Consider the following 17,318-nt stretch of genomic DNA (forward strand, 5'->3'; position numbering starts at 1 on the left):
ATCCAGCCCTTGTTTTCTCTTGTTGTCTATTGGACACAGAACCCCTCAGGCTGAAAAGAGGCTGGAATGTCATACTAATAATTTACACAAGCATTAAAAGATATTGGGTGATTTTGATTAGGACCCTATAGATGCAAAATTTATTGGAAGCAGCATGACAGGAAGACTTGAAACAGGAGAAAAATTTTGGAAAATGAGAAGTACTAGAAACCAGGACACAGCTTCAGGAAGTGTGATCGAGAACCGTGAGGGCCAGCGTGGGGACTCCTAGTAATGCCCACACTCCTTTCTACTTCCAATGCAGGTGTTCTGTCACCCAGCTGCCACTGCCACTGACAGCGACTTTGTTCACACATCTGAATCCCTTTCCCACTTCGTCCCCAACGTGCATTCTTGGACTAATATCTAAAGTTGGCCAGCTTCTCTTGACATCATTGCAGAAGTAACACCAGTGAGAACAGTATCCATTAGACTTCTTGTGAAACATGAGAAACATCTGATAATGGTTAGGTCATATGGCACAATGCTGCTAACAATGAAGGCATTCTATTTGGAGTTGCCAAAATTTCAAAAACAAACAAGAGGTCCTGCCAAGGTATGACAGTGATCAAGATGCGTGGCACTGATAAACTGCTTTGTGGAATGACAACTCCTTTGTACAACCACTTAAAGACATGCATTCCAGATCTTGTTGAGGAAAATAAACAATTGGTGATATGGTGTTTTGAGATAAAGAAGACACCTGTCATGATACTGCAGTCATTGTAGAGAATAATACCCCTCAACCTCAGCATTCTTCATGTCAGTACCTGCTTGTCTTGAGTTAGTAGACCTGATAGTCACAGTAGACACCGTATTATTAATCTCTGTCTTCTGACAAATACAAAATGGATTGTGGAACCTTCCACTAGTTTAAGTTCCTTTGTAACTATTTATTTGACTCCTCAAGTACACTTTACCATGTATGGTAAAAACCCTATGTGGTTTTATTTTTCTCCATCAATTGTATTTATCCTTGGAAATTAAAGGTGTTATTAACCTAAATACTGGCAGATCTTTGTTTTGGCACTCCCAGACCTACATGGTGATTACTGTTGCTATATACAGAGGAGTTAAATCTGACACAAGATTTCTGCTCTGTAACCCTTCTCTGAAGAATCACTCACATCTCTTTATTCAAGGTTGAAGGACTGTGCAAATTCCATGAAAAGTCTATTAGAGGTTTATTACACTGGAATTGAATTGCTCTTGACTGAAGTTGGTCACCTTTGTGCCATTAAGTAAATGAAGAAAAGCCATACCCTGTTGAGTAGCTTTGAATAATTAGATTTTTCCAAGATTGGAGATATTGTCCAATAGCTAGTGTGGAAGCCTTCTTGGAGAGATTTAGGAAAGTAAAAGATAGGACAAATGAACTAGCTAAGTGTGAATGATCTTGTGTTGGGAGCTTTTGGTTATTTATTCTCCCTAGAAGAGCTACAACTGCAATATGCTTTACTTTGCAACTTTTAGAGGTACTCAAAATTTGTCAAGGCATTTGATGTGGATAAATCTGTAACAGCAGCAGAAGGAAAGATAGAAGGGAAGGAAGGTGAAGGAAAGGAGGAAGAGAGGAAGGGAGGAAAGAAGAAAAGGAAGGGAGGGAGGGAAGGAGGAAAGGAAGGGAGGGAGGGAAGGAGGGAAAGAAGGGAAGGAGAGGAGGAGGAAAGGGAAGTGCAGGAGAAGAAAGAGGGAAGGGAGGAGGGAAAGGAAGAAGAAAAGGGAGGAAGGAAGGAAGGATAGGGAGAAAGAAGGGGAAGTGGAAGGAAAAGGGGAGAGGGAGAGAAGGGAGTGAGGAAAGGGTAGAAAAGAAATAGTTCTATATGTTTCTTATACTGTCATAATTTTTTAAACGAGGGTCACATGTACTTATTACAAATAGAAAGTTGAAGTTTTGCTAAAAACTTGAATGCTTTTAGTCATGTAGGACCTATAAATATAGACATGGTCTTAGTTTATGCCAAATCATTATAAATTGTGAATAAAGAGACCCACATTAATGAAGTCTTACTGAATTTACAAAATGTCAAAGATCACATCTCATAATTTAAAAGACAATTTTCAAAGTAAACTCTCGGCTCTCTCAGAACATAATGTGAAATGATGGCTGTGCATAAGGACCTGATTAGAGCATATTTCCAGGTTGGTTGCTATTTCCTTAGCTTTCATATCATTTTGTACTTTTCCTTTCTTGCAAAATACCTTGGTGCACTTGGGCAAAGGCTCCGCAAGACAGTAATGATGCTTGTCTGAGAGTGTAGGTAAGAGGGACTTTCAGGAAAAAATAATAGACTCTGTAATGATTTGGTGACATTTTCCCAAGGTAATTGGCCACCAGATGCACTAAAAATATGAACGAAATGCTAGATTTATGTCATTCCCTGTATCCTCCTCTGTTACTTCTAGAGGATCTGATTGCTAGTTTAGTTTGACCTGATTGCTTTTTTTTTGCCATAACAATAGCATTAATGAAAAAAATCGCAATTTTATAAGGTGGTCCTAGGTAAAATTTAGGATGATGGCGGGGAGAGCAGTGGTTAATCAGAGATAAGGCTCTTTCATGAGGTTCCTGAATATTCAACAGAACTGGTTTGCTCTATCAACTTGTTTTAGTTACCAAATCCACCTCTAGATATGGATATGAGAATGTTATAATGGTGGAAACCAAGCTCCAAACAGCATAATTGGGTTCCCCACTGTCACATGGCTTGTTTGATGTTGTAGAATTCAGAGTCGCTTAATGAAAGAGGAAAATACAGTTCTGAGACAAAAGAGTAAAGAGGAAATCATATTTCAAACCATATGCATAAGCAGGCATCCTTCACTATGTAGGTATGTTATGTTCCATGCATACTTCATGATACTTAGGATAATCCATGATGGATTATGATAGCAACACACCATAGACATGTCTGTTGTGTGTGAAGCCATCCACAAGTCTCAAAATATAACAGCTTAAATAAAATACTATGCTCCTAACAAATGGCTTCTAAATATAAATCAGGTGCTGTATGCAGTACTCAATTGCATAAAGGAGAAAGAGCAGACATCACACCTGGGATATTTCACCTGTACTGGAAGTTATGATTCAAATACAGTATATATAACACAAGTTAAAATAGCAAAAACAGGGCGAGGAAGGTGGCTCAGTGGTAGAGCGCTTGCCTTACATGCATGAGGCCCTGGGTTCGATTCCCCAGCACCACATAAACAAAAAGAAAAAAAGCCAGAAGTGGCGCTGTGGCTCAAGTGGTAGAACGCTAGCCTTGAGCTGAAGAGCTGAGGGACAGCACCCAGGCCCAGAGTTCAGGTCCCACGACTGGACCCCCTCCCCCCCAAAAAAAAATAAAAAACACTTTTTACTTTATTTTTGTCTTCCACCTTGACTTTGAAGTTAATTCCCAAATAAGAAGGAAATGTATGTGAACATGATTGAAGTACCATCATATTCATGTATGAAAATAGAATAATGAAACATTAAGAATTGTGATAGAGAGATTAGGAAAGAATAACATGGAGTGAATGCGATCAAAGTATATTATATGCATATATAGAAATATCACAATGACAGTTTGTTCAATTAACATATTATACAAGCACACATACATAATTACAAATAAGAAAAATACTTTATAGCATTGAACTCTTTATCCCCGTTGGAAAATTAATGAGCTGTATAAGAACAGATTAGTAGTTTAATTTTGAGTTAAAATGACTGTTACATAACTTCCAACATTTCTATCCAGAAGGCCTGCTAGTAAATAATGCAGTGAAGGAAATGTCATACATTTTAAAAATATTTATTTTGTAATAGATAAAAATATTGACTCCAATAAGCCTCATGTAAGACACTTTGATGACTATAATTTTAAAATATGGGTCTTAATATTCCTCATGTTTTTTCAAAAAATTGAATTTAATTTTCTTATTGCTTTTTAATATATAATATCCATATAGAAAAGGTAGATTTTTTTCAAAATCTGAATGTAAATAGCATGAAGACCATAGGATGAAACCTGTACAGCATCTCAAAGTTCTTCAATTACCCTTTCCTCAAAGGCAAACACTAATCTGACTTTCAACACTAGAGATTAGTTGTGCCTGCTTTTGTAGTTTATATAAGTGAATGCATATTTCATTCTACTCTCAGTGTTTGGCTCCTTTGGCTCAACATTTTGTTAGCAATGTTCATCCATTTGGGTGTGAATAATTAAATCACCCATTCATAGTGATGCACAATGTCATATGGTAAGAATAAATCTTCATGCTGACAAATTGTAAAGGAGGTGTTAATTTCAAAACAGCCAAGTATATATGAGAATAAGTGGCTATGCACACTCCCTCATAGGTGGTATTTTCTTTTTAATTTCTTCTATTTTAAAGGTATGTTAATTGGCTTCATATATTCCATAGGGGAGGGTTCCATTGTTACGTCTCCATATTGTTTATATTGTATTCCAATCAATTTTACCCCTTCAGTCACACTCTTTGCCCTTCTCCAGTACAAAACAGCGTCCCCAAGTCTCCCCGTTCTGTTTTCATAGCTGGAAATAAACCGTTTCCTCCCTGCCAACACATACCCCTCCTGCTAGTCCCCACCTACCTATGGGATTTATTTCTCTCCCCCCTCATCCTTCTACTGTGTTCATTGATTTTTTTAATTGTTCAAGCTTCTAACAAATGCGGGCAAAATAGGTGTCTTCATTTAAGAGCCTCTCGAATCTAAAAATTGCATGGTGCTGAGTTCAAATCCCAGTAGTGCCAAAAAAAACCACCTAAAGCACCCCAAAACCCTGTATGCTATGACGTCTGGCACAACCTCTTTTAAATAATGTGCATTGTTTCTTCAGCAAAGAAGAAATATAATTTGAATGGTGCAAGCAGAAATATCTTAACACAAATTATTTCATTTAAAATATGGTCTCTTTTCAAGAAATTATTTTACTTAAGAATCAAGAGATATGCAGATGAGATAGATATTTATGGAATAGAAAAACTGAGCTGGGTGCTGGTGGCTCGCACCTGTAATCCTAGCTACTCAGGAGGTTGAGATCTGAGGATTGTGGTTTGAAGCCATCCTGAGCAGGAAAGTCTATGAGATTCTAATCTCCAATTAACCACCAGAAAACTGGAAGTGGTGCTGTGGCTGAAACTGGTAGAGCACTCACCATAAGCAACAAAGCTCAGGGATAGCACTGAGGTTGAGTTTCAGCCCCAGTACTGGAAAAAAGAAATCCTGATTTTTTTTTTTAATATGGAAGAACTGTGGGATAGAAGAAAAATCATTGAGGCCTTTTTTCTATTATTTCATAGAAAAAGTTGAAGACAATGGTTGATATATGCTTTTATTTCTATTGCAGGGTCACCATTTTGGTGCCTACTGGATATAGTTCCTATAAAGAATGAGAAAGGAGATGTGGTACTTTTTCTGGCTTCTTTCAAAGATATAACAGATACAAAAGTGAAGATTACTCCAGAAGATAAAAAAGAAGGTTTGTACTGTTTTCTGAAAACATTGACAGATGGGGTAACATTTTGAAATTGTTTACTCAAAACCTTGGGAGGGGAAAAAAACTGCCTTTTAATAGCAGCAACTGATAAATATTCATAACTGTGAAAGTCAGTATTCGGTACATAGTCCAAAATCACAGAGAAACACATGTGTTTACTTTCTTGTCTTTGTAAGAAAATACAAGACATGTTTAGCAGGAAGCAGATGTTCATCTTCCTACATTACTAAAGTGAGGGCATGAAAACAGTTTATCACACTATAAAGATTTGTACCAACTCATTTTATTAAGCCAACAAAATTTCTTGATAGCAAAAATGGTGCAATTAAAAAGACATGTCTGGAGCCAGGTGCTGGTGGCTTACACCTGTACTCCTAGCTACTCAGAAGGCTGAGATCTGAGGATGGGGATTTGAAGCTAGCTTGGGCAGAAAAATCCACCAAAAAGCAGAAAGTGGAGCTGTGGTTAAGTGGTTGAGTACTAGTCTTGAGCAAAAGAAGCTCAGGGACAGTACCCAACCATAGGACCAACGTGCGCGTGTCTACACACACACACACACATACATACACACACACACACACACACACTATTATCTAAAGATATTGTACCTTAAAGCTTCCAAATGCACAATGTTATTTATGTATAGTTGTTAGAATAAAATATTGCTGCTAAATGTTGAGCCTGTGCTTTATAATATCTAACAGTATATTTCATATATATATATATATATATAAAACAGACTGTTCATCAAATGATTATTTTGTGTGAAATTAAGTATTGTTTCTATAAGATACTAAACCCTCAAAATCATTTTTCCCTTATTGTTACCTTGTATATGTCCCCTAAAAGCATATAGACTTTTCAGAGAGCCAAAGTAGCTATTGTAAATCATCATTATTATAAAACAATTATTTTTCTAGCCTTTATTAATAATATAAAAAACATCTTAAAATTCACCAACTGATGGCATATCTCACAGGAAAGGTATTAACACGGCATTTTTTTACACTTCAAGTTCAGTATTTGAAAATCATTAAAATGTCACTGTGTAAGCAGAGCAGAATTGTATTATAGCACCTGAAAACTCGGCGGACTGAGCTGACTTTATCCCAAATGACATCACTGAAGTTCATCTAAATGGTGCAAATAAGGTTTGTGTTAGGTAAAGTAATTTCCTATAAGCTCAGGCTATAGTCTTTATTTAAAAGACATGACCTGTATGGGTTTCTATTTTTAAAATATTTTATTATTTATTTATACATTGATTTGGATAATTGAAAATGAGAAAAACAGTTTAAAGAAAGGGCTGAGAAATGATGGAATACAATAAGGACTGCATCAAGGAATTTCATTCATGGAAGATTAGCACAGAATGCAAGCTACCCTTTGTATTTGCTCTTGTGTATTTTCACTTGTATGTGTGTAAGACATGCATATAGTGATGGATACATATATTACTTCCATTACAAAAAGAAAATATGTATACTGTATCAGATTCACACCTATCATTACTCATCGAGTTAATTTGATATGGGATCCTGTTTTTTATGCTTCTCATCAGTTGATTACATAGACTCAAATTTGATATTAAAATGTATCAGTCATCTTACCAACTTGGGGTTCTTTTCTTAAGACTTAAATATATTTAAAAATAAAATAGGCAGTGTTTCTGGCCACAGTTTTTTTTTAAGGGGAAAAAAATTGAGAAAAACTTTCCCAGGGCTTAAAAGGGATCATTTCTAAATGAAACAAGTGCAGAGGGCATTAAAAATTTAAAACTAACTGAAACTAATTGAATAAAAGCTAATTATATAGACAAAATTTGAATAAAGCTAATTATATAGACAAAATTGTTGAGCTTTATTTAAATTGGGAAAACATGGATGAATTGTGGATGGACTAAATTCAGCAAATACCAATTGAGTACCATTCTCCCGGCCTAGCTCCTGCCTAGTAATGAATTCTCATTTAGAGATGTCAGGATGAAGTGCTTTGTATTATCACACTCGTAGCTCAAATTTTGGTTCAATCACATGTTGGCTCTTCAGCTTTATGCAAGCTTCAAGAAGAGAGAAGTGAACTTAGTAACTCTGGAAGAAGCACAAGGAGGAATCATTAAGAGATAGAGAGGAACAGTGATCAGTCAACAGAGACAGCCAGAAGTTGTACAGAAGTTAAGTCAGATGGAAACAGAGATGTTCCCGTTGGATTCTGCAGTTTTCAGACTGCTAGGTTTTTCAAGACAGTGCTGAGAATTAAAACCAGACAGCTTCCATAATAAAATGTCATTAACTTTCTGACATTTGAGGCCATTGCATTATTAAAATTAAAGAGGCACAATTGAATCTTTTTGTGGCATACTCTTTTCTCACATTAAGGGTTTTAAAGTTCAAATTATTTAAGAATCAGCTGCTAAAGCTCCTCACAACCCACTGTATCACTACCATTTCACCTCTTAACCTCCTAGCAGTGTCTGGGAAAGCCAGCTGGCCTGATTGTTCTAGCTAATAAACCTCTCACCCTTTTTTCTCACTGTCTACATGATCAAATTTGCCCTCAATTGGAGCTTTCCTGTCACCCATCTTTTCTCATGGAAATCTTTTCTCTGTCTCGTCTAGTGAGCGGGATTTTCTTAGACCACCTGAGCTCTGGAGCTTGCTTCCCTCACCTCATCCTCCTTGTACCAATCTATCAAACTTCTATACATCTTCTTTCCCAAATCACTATGGGCACTGAAGCTGGCTTTGTGTTTCCTACTGTAACCTGCAGATAATAGATGCTGAGTAAATACTTGCTTAATTAATTTTGTTAAAGGAATTTTACCCATGTAACAGCATAAAGTACCTTTCCTTTCCACTCTGAGTTTGTGTGTTCAACCTTTCAGATTTTTTTTCCACCGTGGCTTACTCATTATGCTAATTTTGTTTTTCATTCAAGCCAGTTGAGCATAATAATAGGTGTCATTTTTTTTCCAGGCATGGGGCCCAATTCTGTTATTATTGTTGATTTCTTATAAGGGAGCCCTGCATTTGCTTTGCCACATTGGTTGATGCTGGGTTATTCATTGGTTGGAAAGAATATCATCAGTTATCACAGAACAGAGGAATCCCAATGACAATTTCTAGACAGTAAGCACTTCCAATTTGTCCGGACAACTCCAAGGTTATGTGTGTGGCTTGTCCTATCATATTCAGTGCAGAAAAAAAAATCAAGAACCTTCTTTGTAGTCCAACCTTTGGCAAGCAGCAGCAGGTTGTCATAATCAAGTATACTGACAAGTTTTATGTTACACCTGCCTCTCCCTATGACTAAGGCCTTGAGGAAAGATAATCGTATTCATAAATTAGCTTTACTAAATATTAGATGTACATGTCATTTGGCTCAGAGAATCTGGGAATTTAGGAGCTAATTTTTCTTACATTTTCTGTTTTTTCATTTTTGTTTTTTAACTTCCTAGCCTCTCTTGCAGCTATAAATGACCATGATCACCTGTCAGAGTTACTTCCTCACGTTCCAATAATATCCCCAACATGTGACTACCACTGAGACAGAGTATCCCTAAGAGAGTTATTGACCCAATTCTTTTACCTTGCTTGATTTTATTTAAGGTCCATATGATTAAAAGAATGGTCTGGATGCCTGGCATATCAGCATCACCTGGGATTTTGCTAGAAATGCAGAATCTTAAGTTACACATTAGATTTTACTGTTTAACAAGTCCCCAGGAGGCTCCTAGGCACACTCAAATTTGAAAAAGTCCTGTACTCACCTACAGTCCCTAGAAAGACCTTCCATGATGACCCAGACTAAAGTAACCCACCTCCAGCAACCAACGGCACATCACTTCATTGGTGGAGGTTCACAGCATTGATGCCTTTTGGAAACAACTTTTTCAAAAGATGATCCCTATTCATTGTTCTCTGCTTCATCAAAGTTTTTGTGCTTTATTAGGATACAGGCTTTGCTTTCATGTTTAGAGGATCATATCCCCAGGGTGTGACAGGCTGATGGTAAGAGCTGGATAAATGAATATACAAATGAATAAATAATGTCCTCCATGGAAGGGTGGCTATATGGCTACAAAATAATCACACCATTATCATCAAAGCTGGATGTCTCCTGTGCACAATCTGATGACTATATTGCATGGCTGTGTTTCACTTGATTTGATCTGAATAAATCTGTGTGCTCTCTCCTTGTGTTATTGATAGTCTAGACTGACACTTTCCCTTCAAATTCAATCTCCATGATTGGCTCACATTTTGTTCTAGTTGACTCTCCTACTTAATTTCTGAGAATATTAATTTGGTTACATTTTAATAGATAATAGAAGTTATTTGTTGAAAAATATATAATTATCCAGAAGACAGAGGACTGTAATTCTAGCTACTCTAGAAGCTGAGATCTGAGGAACAAGGTTTAAAGCCAGCCTGGGAAGGACCAGTCCTTGAGACTTTTGTCTCCAATTAACCACTCACACAAAAGCTGGAAGTGGAACTGTCAATCAAGTGTTAAAGCACTGGCCTTGAGCAAAAAAGCTCAGGACAGCACCAATATCCCTGAGTTCAAGCCCCAAGACTGTTTTCATGCACGCACGTGCACGCCCACATAAATACACACACACACACACACACAAGTCAGAAGGAAAAGCATTAAGCTACTGATTAGATATTAATTAAATCTAAGATGATTTTGTGCATTTTAAATATTTTGATTATCCACATGGAATATTGTAATAATGTTCTACTTGCTGAAATACTCTGCATGTTTTCTTCTTGTCTGTGTAATGGAAGTAACGCATATATAATACCAATAAAGAGCAGTTGCCACATCAGAGAGGTGTTGTAAACATTAATCCACATTAGAAAAAGAAAAAAAGATACATTATCCAGGGAAAAAGACTTATTCCTTCAGGAGATTTATGCCATTTTCTATTCAAATATGTTATGAAGTTGGAATGGAAGAGCTTAGGTAGATATCCAAAGTATTTTATTTTACTGGATTTGCTACACTACACACATACACACAAACACACGTGTATATATATTTATACACACATATATTATATACTTATATACACACACATATGTATATACTTATATAATATATATACCTATATATTCTATATGCTGTATAACTACTACATACTTACATATATAGTGTACTTATATATTTGGGGTTTTTTTGTTGTTGCTTCTGTCAGTCATGCGGCCTGAACTCTGGGTCTGGGTGCTGTTCCTCAGCTCTTCAGCTCAAGGATAGTGCTCAACCACTTGAACCACAGCTCCACTTCCTGCTTTTTCTGCTTATATGGTGCTGAGGAATCGAACCCAAGGCTTCATGCATGCAAGGCAAGCACTCTACCACTGAGCCACCTTCCCAGCCCAACTTGTATATAAACAAGTATATATAAAGAAGTATATGAGAGAGAAAGAGAGAGAGAGGGGGGATGGGGAGGGAGGGAGGGAGAGAGAGAGAGAGAAAGAGAGAGAGAGAGAGAGAGAGAGAGAGAGAGTTTTGCCTTTAAAGACCAGAGGATAAATTTAAGAGGGAAATGTTGTCACAGATGGTCATAGGGATGGAGAATAAAAGACATGTTTTCCTGGGTCATTCCATTGGAAGCAAGGAAACATTGCATCCAATCAGGAGACACTTGTGCAATGAATTCTTTTCTCTATGCTAGTTTTTTGTGATCCTTGGACAAAAACTATACAAAGATACTATTTCTTTAGCCTGATTTTTATTAAGTTGAATTCCTACTTTTGTTAACTACAAGAATGGAGCATGGTTTTAAACCCTTTTTTAGAGTTAATTTAACCTTGTAAAACTTTTTGAAATTGAATGAACAGTTCAATAAAACACTAAGCAAATATGGCACTAATAAGTTCAACATGCAGGTAATAAATAAATAAAAAGCCACATAATTTGATTCTGTGTGGATATACATTTTAGTGATATTCACTCTACCCAGGAGTCACCTAGACATTTATTTATTTATTTATGTAAATTTTTGACATCAGTTTTTAAATTCAGCCTTGTGCCACTTGGTTGGCTTTCTTGCTCTTACATCTACCACTTGAGCCATTCCTCTCGGCTGACTTTTCATTGATTACTTTGGAGATGGAGTCACAGGACTCTTCTATCTGAGCTTACCTCAACCTGGGATCCTTTGGATCTTAGTCTCCGAGGAGCTAGGATTACAGGTGTGAACCACTGTGTCCAACATCTAGACACTATTAAATACTGTTAAAAATGAGGATCAGAAATGGCAACAGCATTACTTGGGGCAGGCTGGGACCATTCTAGAAACATGCATCTTCCAGCAGTTGTAACAAGGCATGTTTGGGACTGGCAGGACACACTCTAGGTTTGTGTTTCAGTGGGTGAATGGAGTGTATTTTCTTTTTGGGCTTGTCTGTTTGTATGGGGTTAGTGTGGTGATGACTTCATCAGTATGTTTTGGGACATTGATGGGATTAAAAAGCCAGACTAGCCTGGTGCTGCTGGCTCACACCTGTAATCCTAGCTACTCAGGAGGACTGGATAGTCTGGGAGAGTCGTATTATGTCCAAAACCAGAAGTGACACTGTGGCTGAAAGTGGTAGAATGCTAGTTTTGAGTGAAAACAAACTCAGGGATAGCACTCAGGCTGAGTGCAAGCCCCAAGACTGACAAAGAAAAGAAAGAGAAGAAAAGATAAACCAAACTCTTTTTGTGCCAGAAACATAGGGGCATAGGGGCAAGCTGTTAGGAAAGGTGCTAGGACACTATGTGTTTCTGAACAAGAGAAAGTGCCCCCAGTGTCACTGGATTTCAAGTGTAGTTTCTTCTTTTTGCTTCAGTAAAAATGAGCTCTGAACTCCAGCTAGCTTGTTTGGGGACGCTGAGAAAAATGTCCACAAATCATCATCAAACCAATCCTTCTGTCTCCACAGTGAGCCCTTCCAAATCCTATGAGGTTTTTTTTTATCCTTCAGACATTCATTTAACACATTTTTGAGGAACAATTTGACTTATACACAATAGAGAAGTTGCAAGGGCAAACGGTCTTAGAAATATTTATGTAATTGGTTCACTCTCTAAAGTAGTGACTCCATTAATTTGATATACTTTAGAAATACAACTTTCAGTCCTTAAAAAAATACAAATGTGCTTGGATGCTTTTTTTTGCCCAAGAATTAATATTTCATGGCAGACACTTATATTAAGATTTATGCAAATGAGTGGAATGAGACAAACACAGATGAACTAGAAAGCTGCAAGAAGGACTCATTATATTGGGAGGGGGAGGAAATTCAGTACTTATAGATGTTGCTTATGGACCATTGGCTTGTACTCTTGGATTTTCTTCAAGTTTAGCCTAGGGCACATGTGATGGAAGAATACCAGTGCATCAAGATATGCAGTATGCTGAGTACTATGGCTATTTAGAGTCGATCTCAGATGCTTTTGTAAAATTATATTTTTTATTCTTTTAATTGGTTGTACAAAAGGAGTTACCAGTAACAACTCAGTTTAGGAGTACAATGTATCTCAATTGGTGTTCGCTTTTTCATTGTTCTCCCCTCCCTCCCAACCCAAGCCCTCCCCCAAATTTTCCTAGCATCATAGGATATGTGTTGAATATTATGACTGCATTCTCTCCCTCTGTACCTCTCTTTCTCTACCCCTCTCCCCCATACACACTTTTCAAGGGTGGTTTCCTGGTATTCATTTTATTGGACAATGAGTTCATTTTTCTAAGGAATTATACTATTTGACTTCCCTCCTACAAATATCATATTTCAGGGTATACATTTGTGAACAGTTGCATACAACCCACATATGTTTACTTAGACATTTATGAATTAGCTCTATCTTCTACATCTTAGAGTAAACATGTTCTTTGTCTCTCTGGGTCTAACTTACTTAACATAATTTTTATAGGTCCATCCGTTTCTTTGCAACTGATGTAATATCATTCTTCCTAATGGATGAGTGAAGTTCCAATGTATATATGTACCACATATTCTTGATTCATTCATCCATTGAGTGGCATCTGGGCTATTTCTAAAACTTGGCTGTGGGGAGTAGTGCAACAATGAAAATGGTTGTGCAAGTACTTTTACTGTATGCTGATTTGTAATTTTTTGGATAAATGCCTGATTTCTGGATCATAAAGTATATGCTTAGATCTTTGAAGAATCTCCCAAACTGATTTCCAGAGTAATTTTAAACACTTGAAAAAAAGGAACATTACCAGCAATAACGTGAGACTTTACAGAGTGTGTGAGGATATTTAAGAATCTAATAAATCAGCTGGGCATTGGTGGCTTATGCCTGTCACCCTAACCACTTAGAAGGCTGACATTTAAGGATCATTATTCAAAGCCAGCCCTGACAGGAGAGTCCATAAAACTTATCTTAAATAACCACTAAAAAGCTAAATGTTGGGCTGGGAAGATGGCTCAGTGGTAGAGCACTTGCCTTGTATGCATGAGGACCTGGGTTTGATTCCTCAGCACCACATAAGCAAAAAGAAAAAAAAGCCGGAAGTGTCGCTGTGGCTCAAGTGGTAGAGCACTAGCCTTGAGCTGAAGAGCTGAGGGACAGCGCCCTGGCCCAGAGTTCAGGCTCCATGAACGGACCCCCTCCCCAAAAAAAGAGCTCTCCAACAACACCCAGGCCCTAAGTTCAAGCCCCATAACTGACAAAAAAAAAAGCTAAATGTTGAACTGTGGCTCAAGTGGAAGAGTGGTAGTCTTCAGCACAAAAGCACAGGGACAGTGGCCAGGCCCTGAGTTCAAGCCCTAGGACTAGCATGAAGGAAGGAAGGAAGGAAGGAAGGAAGGAAGGAAGGAAGGAAGGAAGGAAGGAAGGAAGGAAGGAAGGAAAGAAAGAAAGAAGGTAGGAAGGAAGGGGAAAAAAGCAAAGAATAAAGAATGTAAGAAATCATGAGCAATAGGATGAAATAAAGTAGCAAGGAAAGCAAAAAACGTGGAAATAGTGAAGAGGAGCAACTTCTAACACATAAAAATTGGAGATTAAAAAAATGTACCGAGACAAGGTTTCACTATGTGAAACAGGTTGATCTTAAATTCATAATCTTCCTGCCTCAGTGTCCCAAGTGCTAGGATTATAGATCTACCTGCAAATCTTTCATAAATTTATAAATAGAATATACAAAGTAGTAGATAGAAAAGATGACATTTATCAGCACAATCTTAGTGTTAAGATGGGGAAGTCACAATTCAATAGAAGATGAAAGCCAACACATCATCGTATCATATCAGAGAGGCACCTGAGTGTCTTTCTCTAAAAAATGGTTTAGAATAATGTGATCATCAACAAATACACCAGAGAGCACTGAAAGAACAGTTACTTATCACAGAAGGAGGAATATAGTATGGTCCTTATGGCATTAGAGCACATTATTGAAAAGAAGCTGTTACAATGAGAATCCTGATTTAATACTTATGGTACTCATTTTCATTCTTGTTTTATACCATACTTGGAGCTCTAGAAGAAAGAAAAATTGAATTATCCTGTAATGACTGAAACTACCAAATTGTTGTTTGCTTTTTTTTTAAAAAAAATCACCTCCAAAATATTAATCTTAAATGATAAAGATGATAAACCCAAGACCAGCTGGAGAAACAGGAAAAAAGAAAATGACAAGCTAATCTCACTGTAAATATAGGGTATAGGTATGAGAATTTAAAACAAAAATGTAAACACACTAAACTTCAAACATATTAACTTGTGTGAATATGTGGCATATGACTCTCAGTCCTCACATAAAACAACATACAGTGTGATTCAGAAGTCTGTTCAGGGAAGGACACAACTCTCTCCTAGCACTCCTGGAGCCCTAATCTAAATCATCCCATTCAAAGTCCTTCTCTGAGCTTCTATTTGTAGGCAAGAACAAGGAACAGTCATTTAAACAGCCCTTAAAGTTAGAGATGCACAGGTGTAGTACAATGTGAGCTCTGTCATAGGTCTATGGACTATGGGAGCTGTGTTCTGCAGACTCTGACAGGAAAATTACCTGAAATAGATATAAAAGAAAGCAATTCCAGGGGGGCTGGGAAGGTGGCTCAGTGGTAGAGCGCTTGCCTTGCATGCTTGAGGCCCTGGGTTCAATTTCTCAGCACCACATAAGCAAAAAGAAAAAAGGCAGAAGTGGTGCTGTGGCTCAAGTGGTAGAGTACTAGCCTTGAGCTGAAGAGCTGAGGGACAGCGCCTAGGCCCAGAGTTCAGGCCCCACGACCGGACCCAAAAAAAAAAAAAAGAAAGAAAGCAATTCCATCTATGACAGCTACAAAAAAATACTCAAGAATTGTTTTAACAAAATGTTAATGAAAAGAAAAAAAAAACTGAAGAGGAGACAAAAGAAGCAGAAAGTTATCTCATGTTCATGGATTAGAAGGATCAATATTGGCAAAAAGTGATCTAATAGTTTCCATGCAATCTCTGTCAAAATACCAAAGACATTCTTTGCAGAACTAGAAATGTCAATTCTAATATTTATAAGAAACTATAAAATAACCATTGTCTACTCAGGAAAGGGATATTTTCAGTCAGAGTGAGAGGCATGACACTATCTAACTTCAACATTTACTATAAAGCTTTTTTTTACTTTTTTTTTGTATGTCATGGAGCTTGAACTCTGGGCCTGGGCACTGTCCCTCAGCTCTTCAGCTCAAGGCTAGTGCTCTACCACTTGAGCTACAGTGCCATTTCTCATTTTCTGGTGGTTTATTGGAGATAAAAGTCTCACAGACTTTCCTGACCAGGCTGGCTTTGAACCATGATCCTCAGATCTCAGCCTCCTGAGTAGCTAAGATTATAGGCATGCACCACTGGCACCTGGCCCCAAAACTACACTTTATATACTATGTGGTGCTGACATAAAAATAGACAAATAAGCAAATGGAGCAGATTAGACAACCTAGATGTAACCCACACACATCCACAGCCTACTGATTTTTGAGAAAGGTTCTAAGAACATGCATTGGTGAATGGTAATCTTTTCAGTAAATGGTGCTGGAAAAAATATGTGTGTGTGTGTGTGTATATATATATATATATATATATATATATATATATATATATCTGCAGAAAAATGAAGCTCAACTCCTACCTCTGTCACATTAGAAAGATGAACTAAAATAAAAAAGATTTAAGAATGTAATTTGATCTGGGTGCCAGTGGCTAATACCTATAATCCTAACTACCCAGGAGGCTGAGATCTGAGGATTGTGGTTCAAAGCCAGCCCAGGCAGGGAAGTCCTTGAGACTCTTATCTCAAACAAACTACTGGAAAACCAGAAGTGACACTGTGGCTCAAGTGGTAGAGTGCTCACCTTGAGCTGAAGAGCTGAGAACCAGTACCCAAGCCCAGAGTTCAAGCCCTACAACTATCAAAAAAAAAAAAAGGAATATAATTTAAGATCTAGAACTACCAAATTGTTCATTGAAAATGGGAGAAGATATTTACCAGCAACATATCAGACAAAGGCCTAATATCCACTAGGTACAGGGCGCTTAAGAAACTAATACATCCCAGATGGAACAAACCAATCATTAAGTGGGCAAGGGGGCTAAAGAGAGATTTCTCAAAAGAAGAGGTTAAAATCGCAAAGGAACACATGAGGAAATGTTCATCATCCCTGGCCGTAAAGGAAATGCAAATAAAAACAACCCGGAGATACCACCTTACCCCAGTCAGAATGGCCCACATCCTAAATTCAAGCAATGACAAATGCTGGAGGGGATGCAGAGAAA

At 37.5% G+C, this 17,318-nt stretch overlaps 1 protein-coding gene across 1 annotated transcript in view; it reads left to right on the forward strand.

Moving 5' to 3' along the window:
• Positions 1–17,318, forward strand: part of Kcnh8 (potassium channel, voltage gated eag related subfamily H, member 8) — a 404,007-nt gene that overhangs the window by 140,122 nt on the left and 246,567 nt on the right. The window contains exon 3 of the mRNA XM_013022138.1: positions 5,400–5,531. Coding sequence (XP_012877592.1) covers positions 5,400–5,531 — 132 coding nt within the window. The remainder of the gene's footprint in view (positions 1–5,399; positions 5,532–17,318) is intronic.

The sequence above is a fragment of the Dipodomys ordii genome, unplaced genomic scaffold (genome assembly GCF_000151885.1).
Source record: "Dipodomys ordii isolate 6190 unplaced genomic scaffold, Dord_2.0 Scaffold60, whole genome shotgun sequence".
NCBI classification, from domain to species: Eukaryota; Metazoa; Chordata; class Mammalia; order Rodentia; family Heteromyidae; genus Dipodomys; species Dipodomys ordii.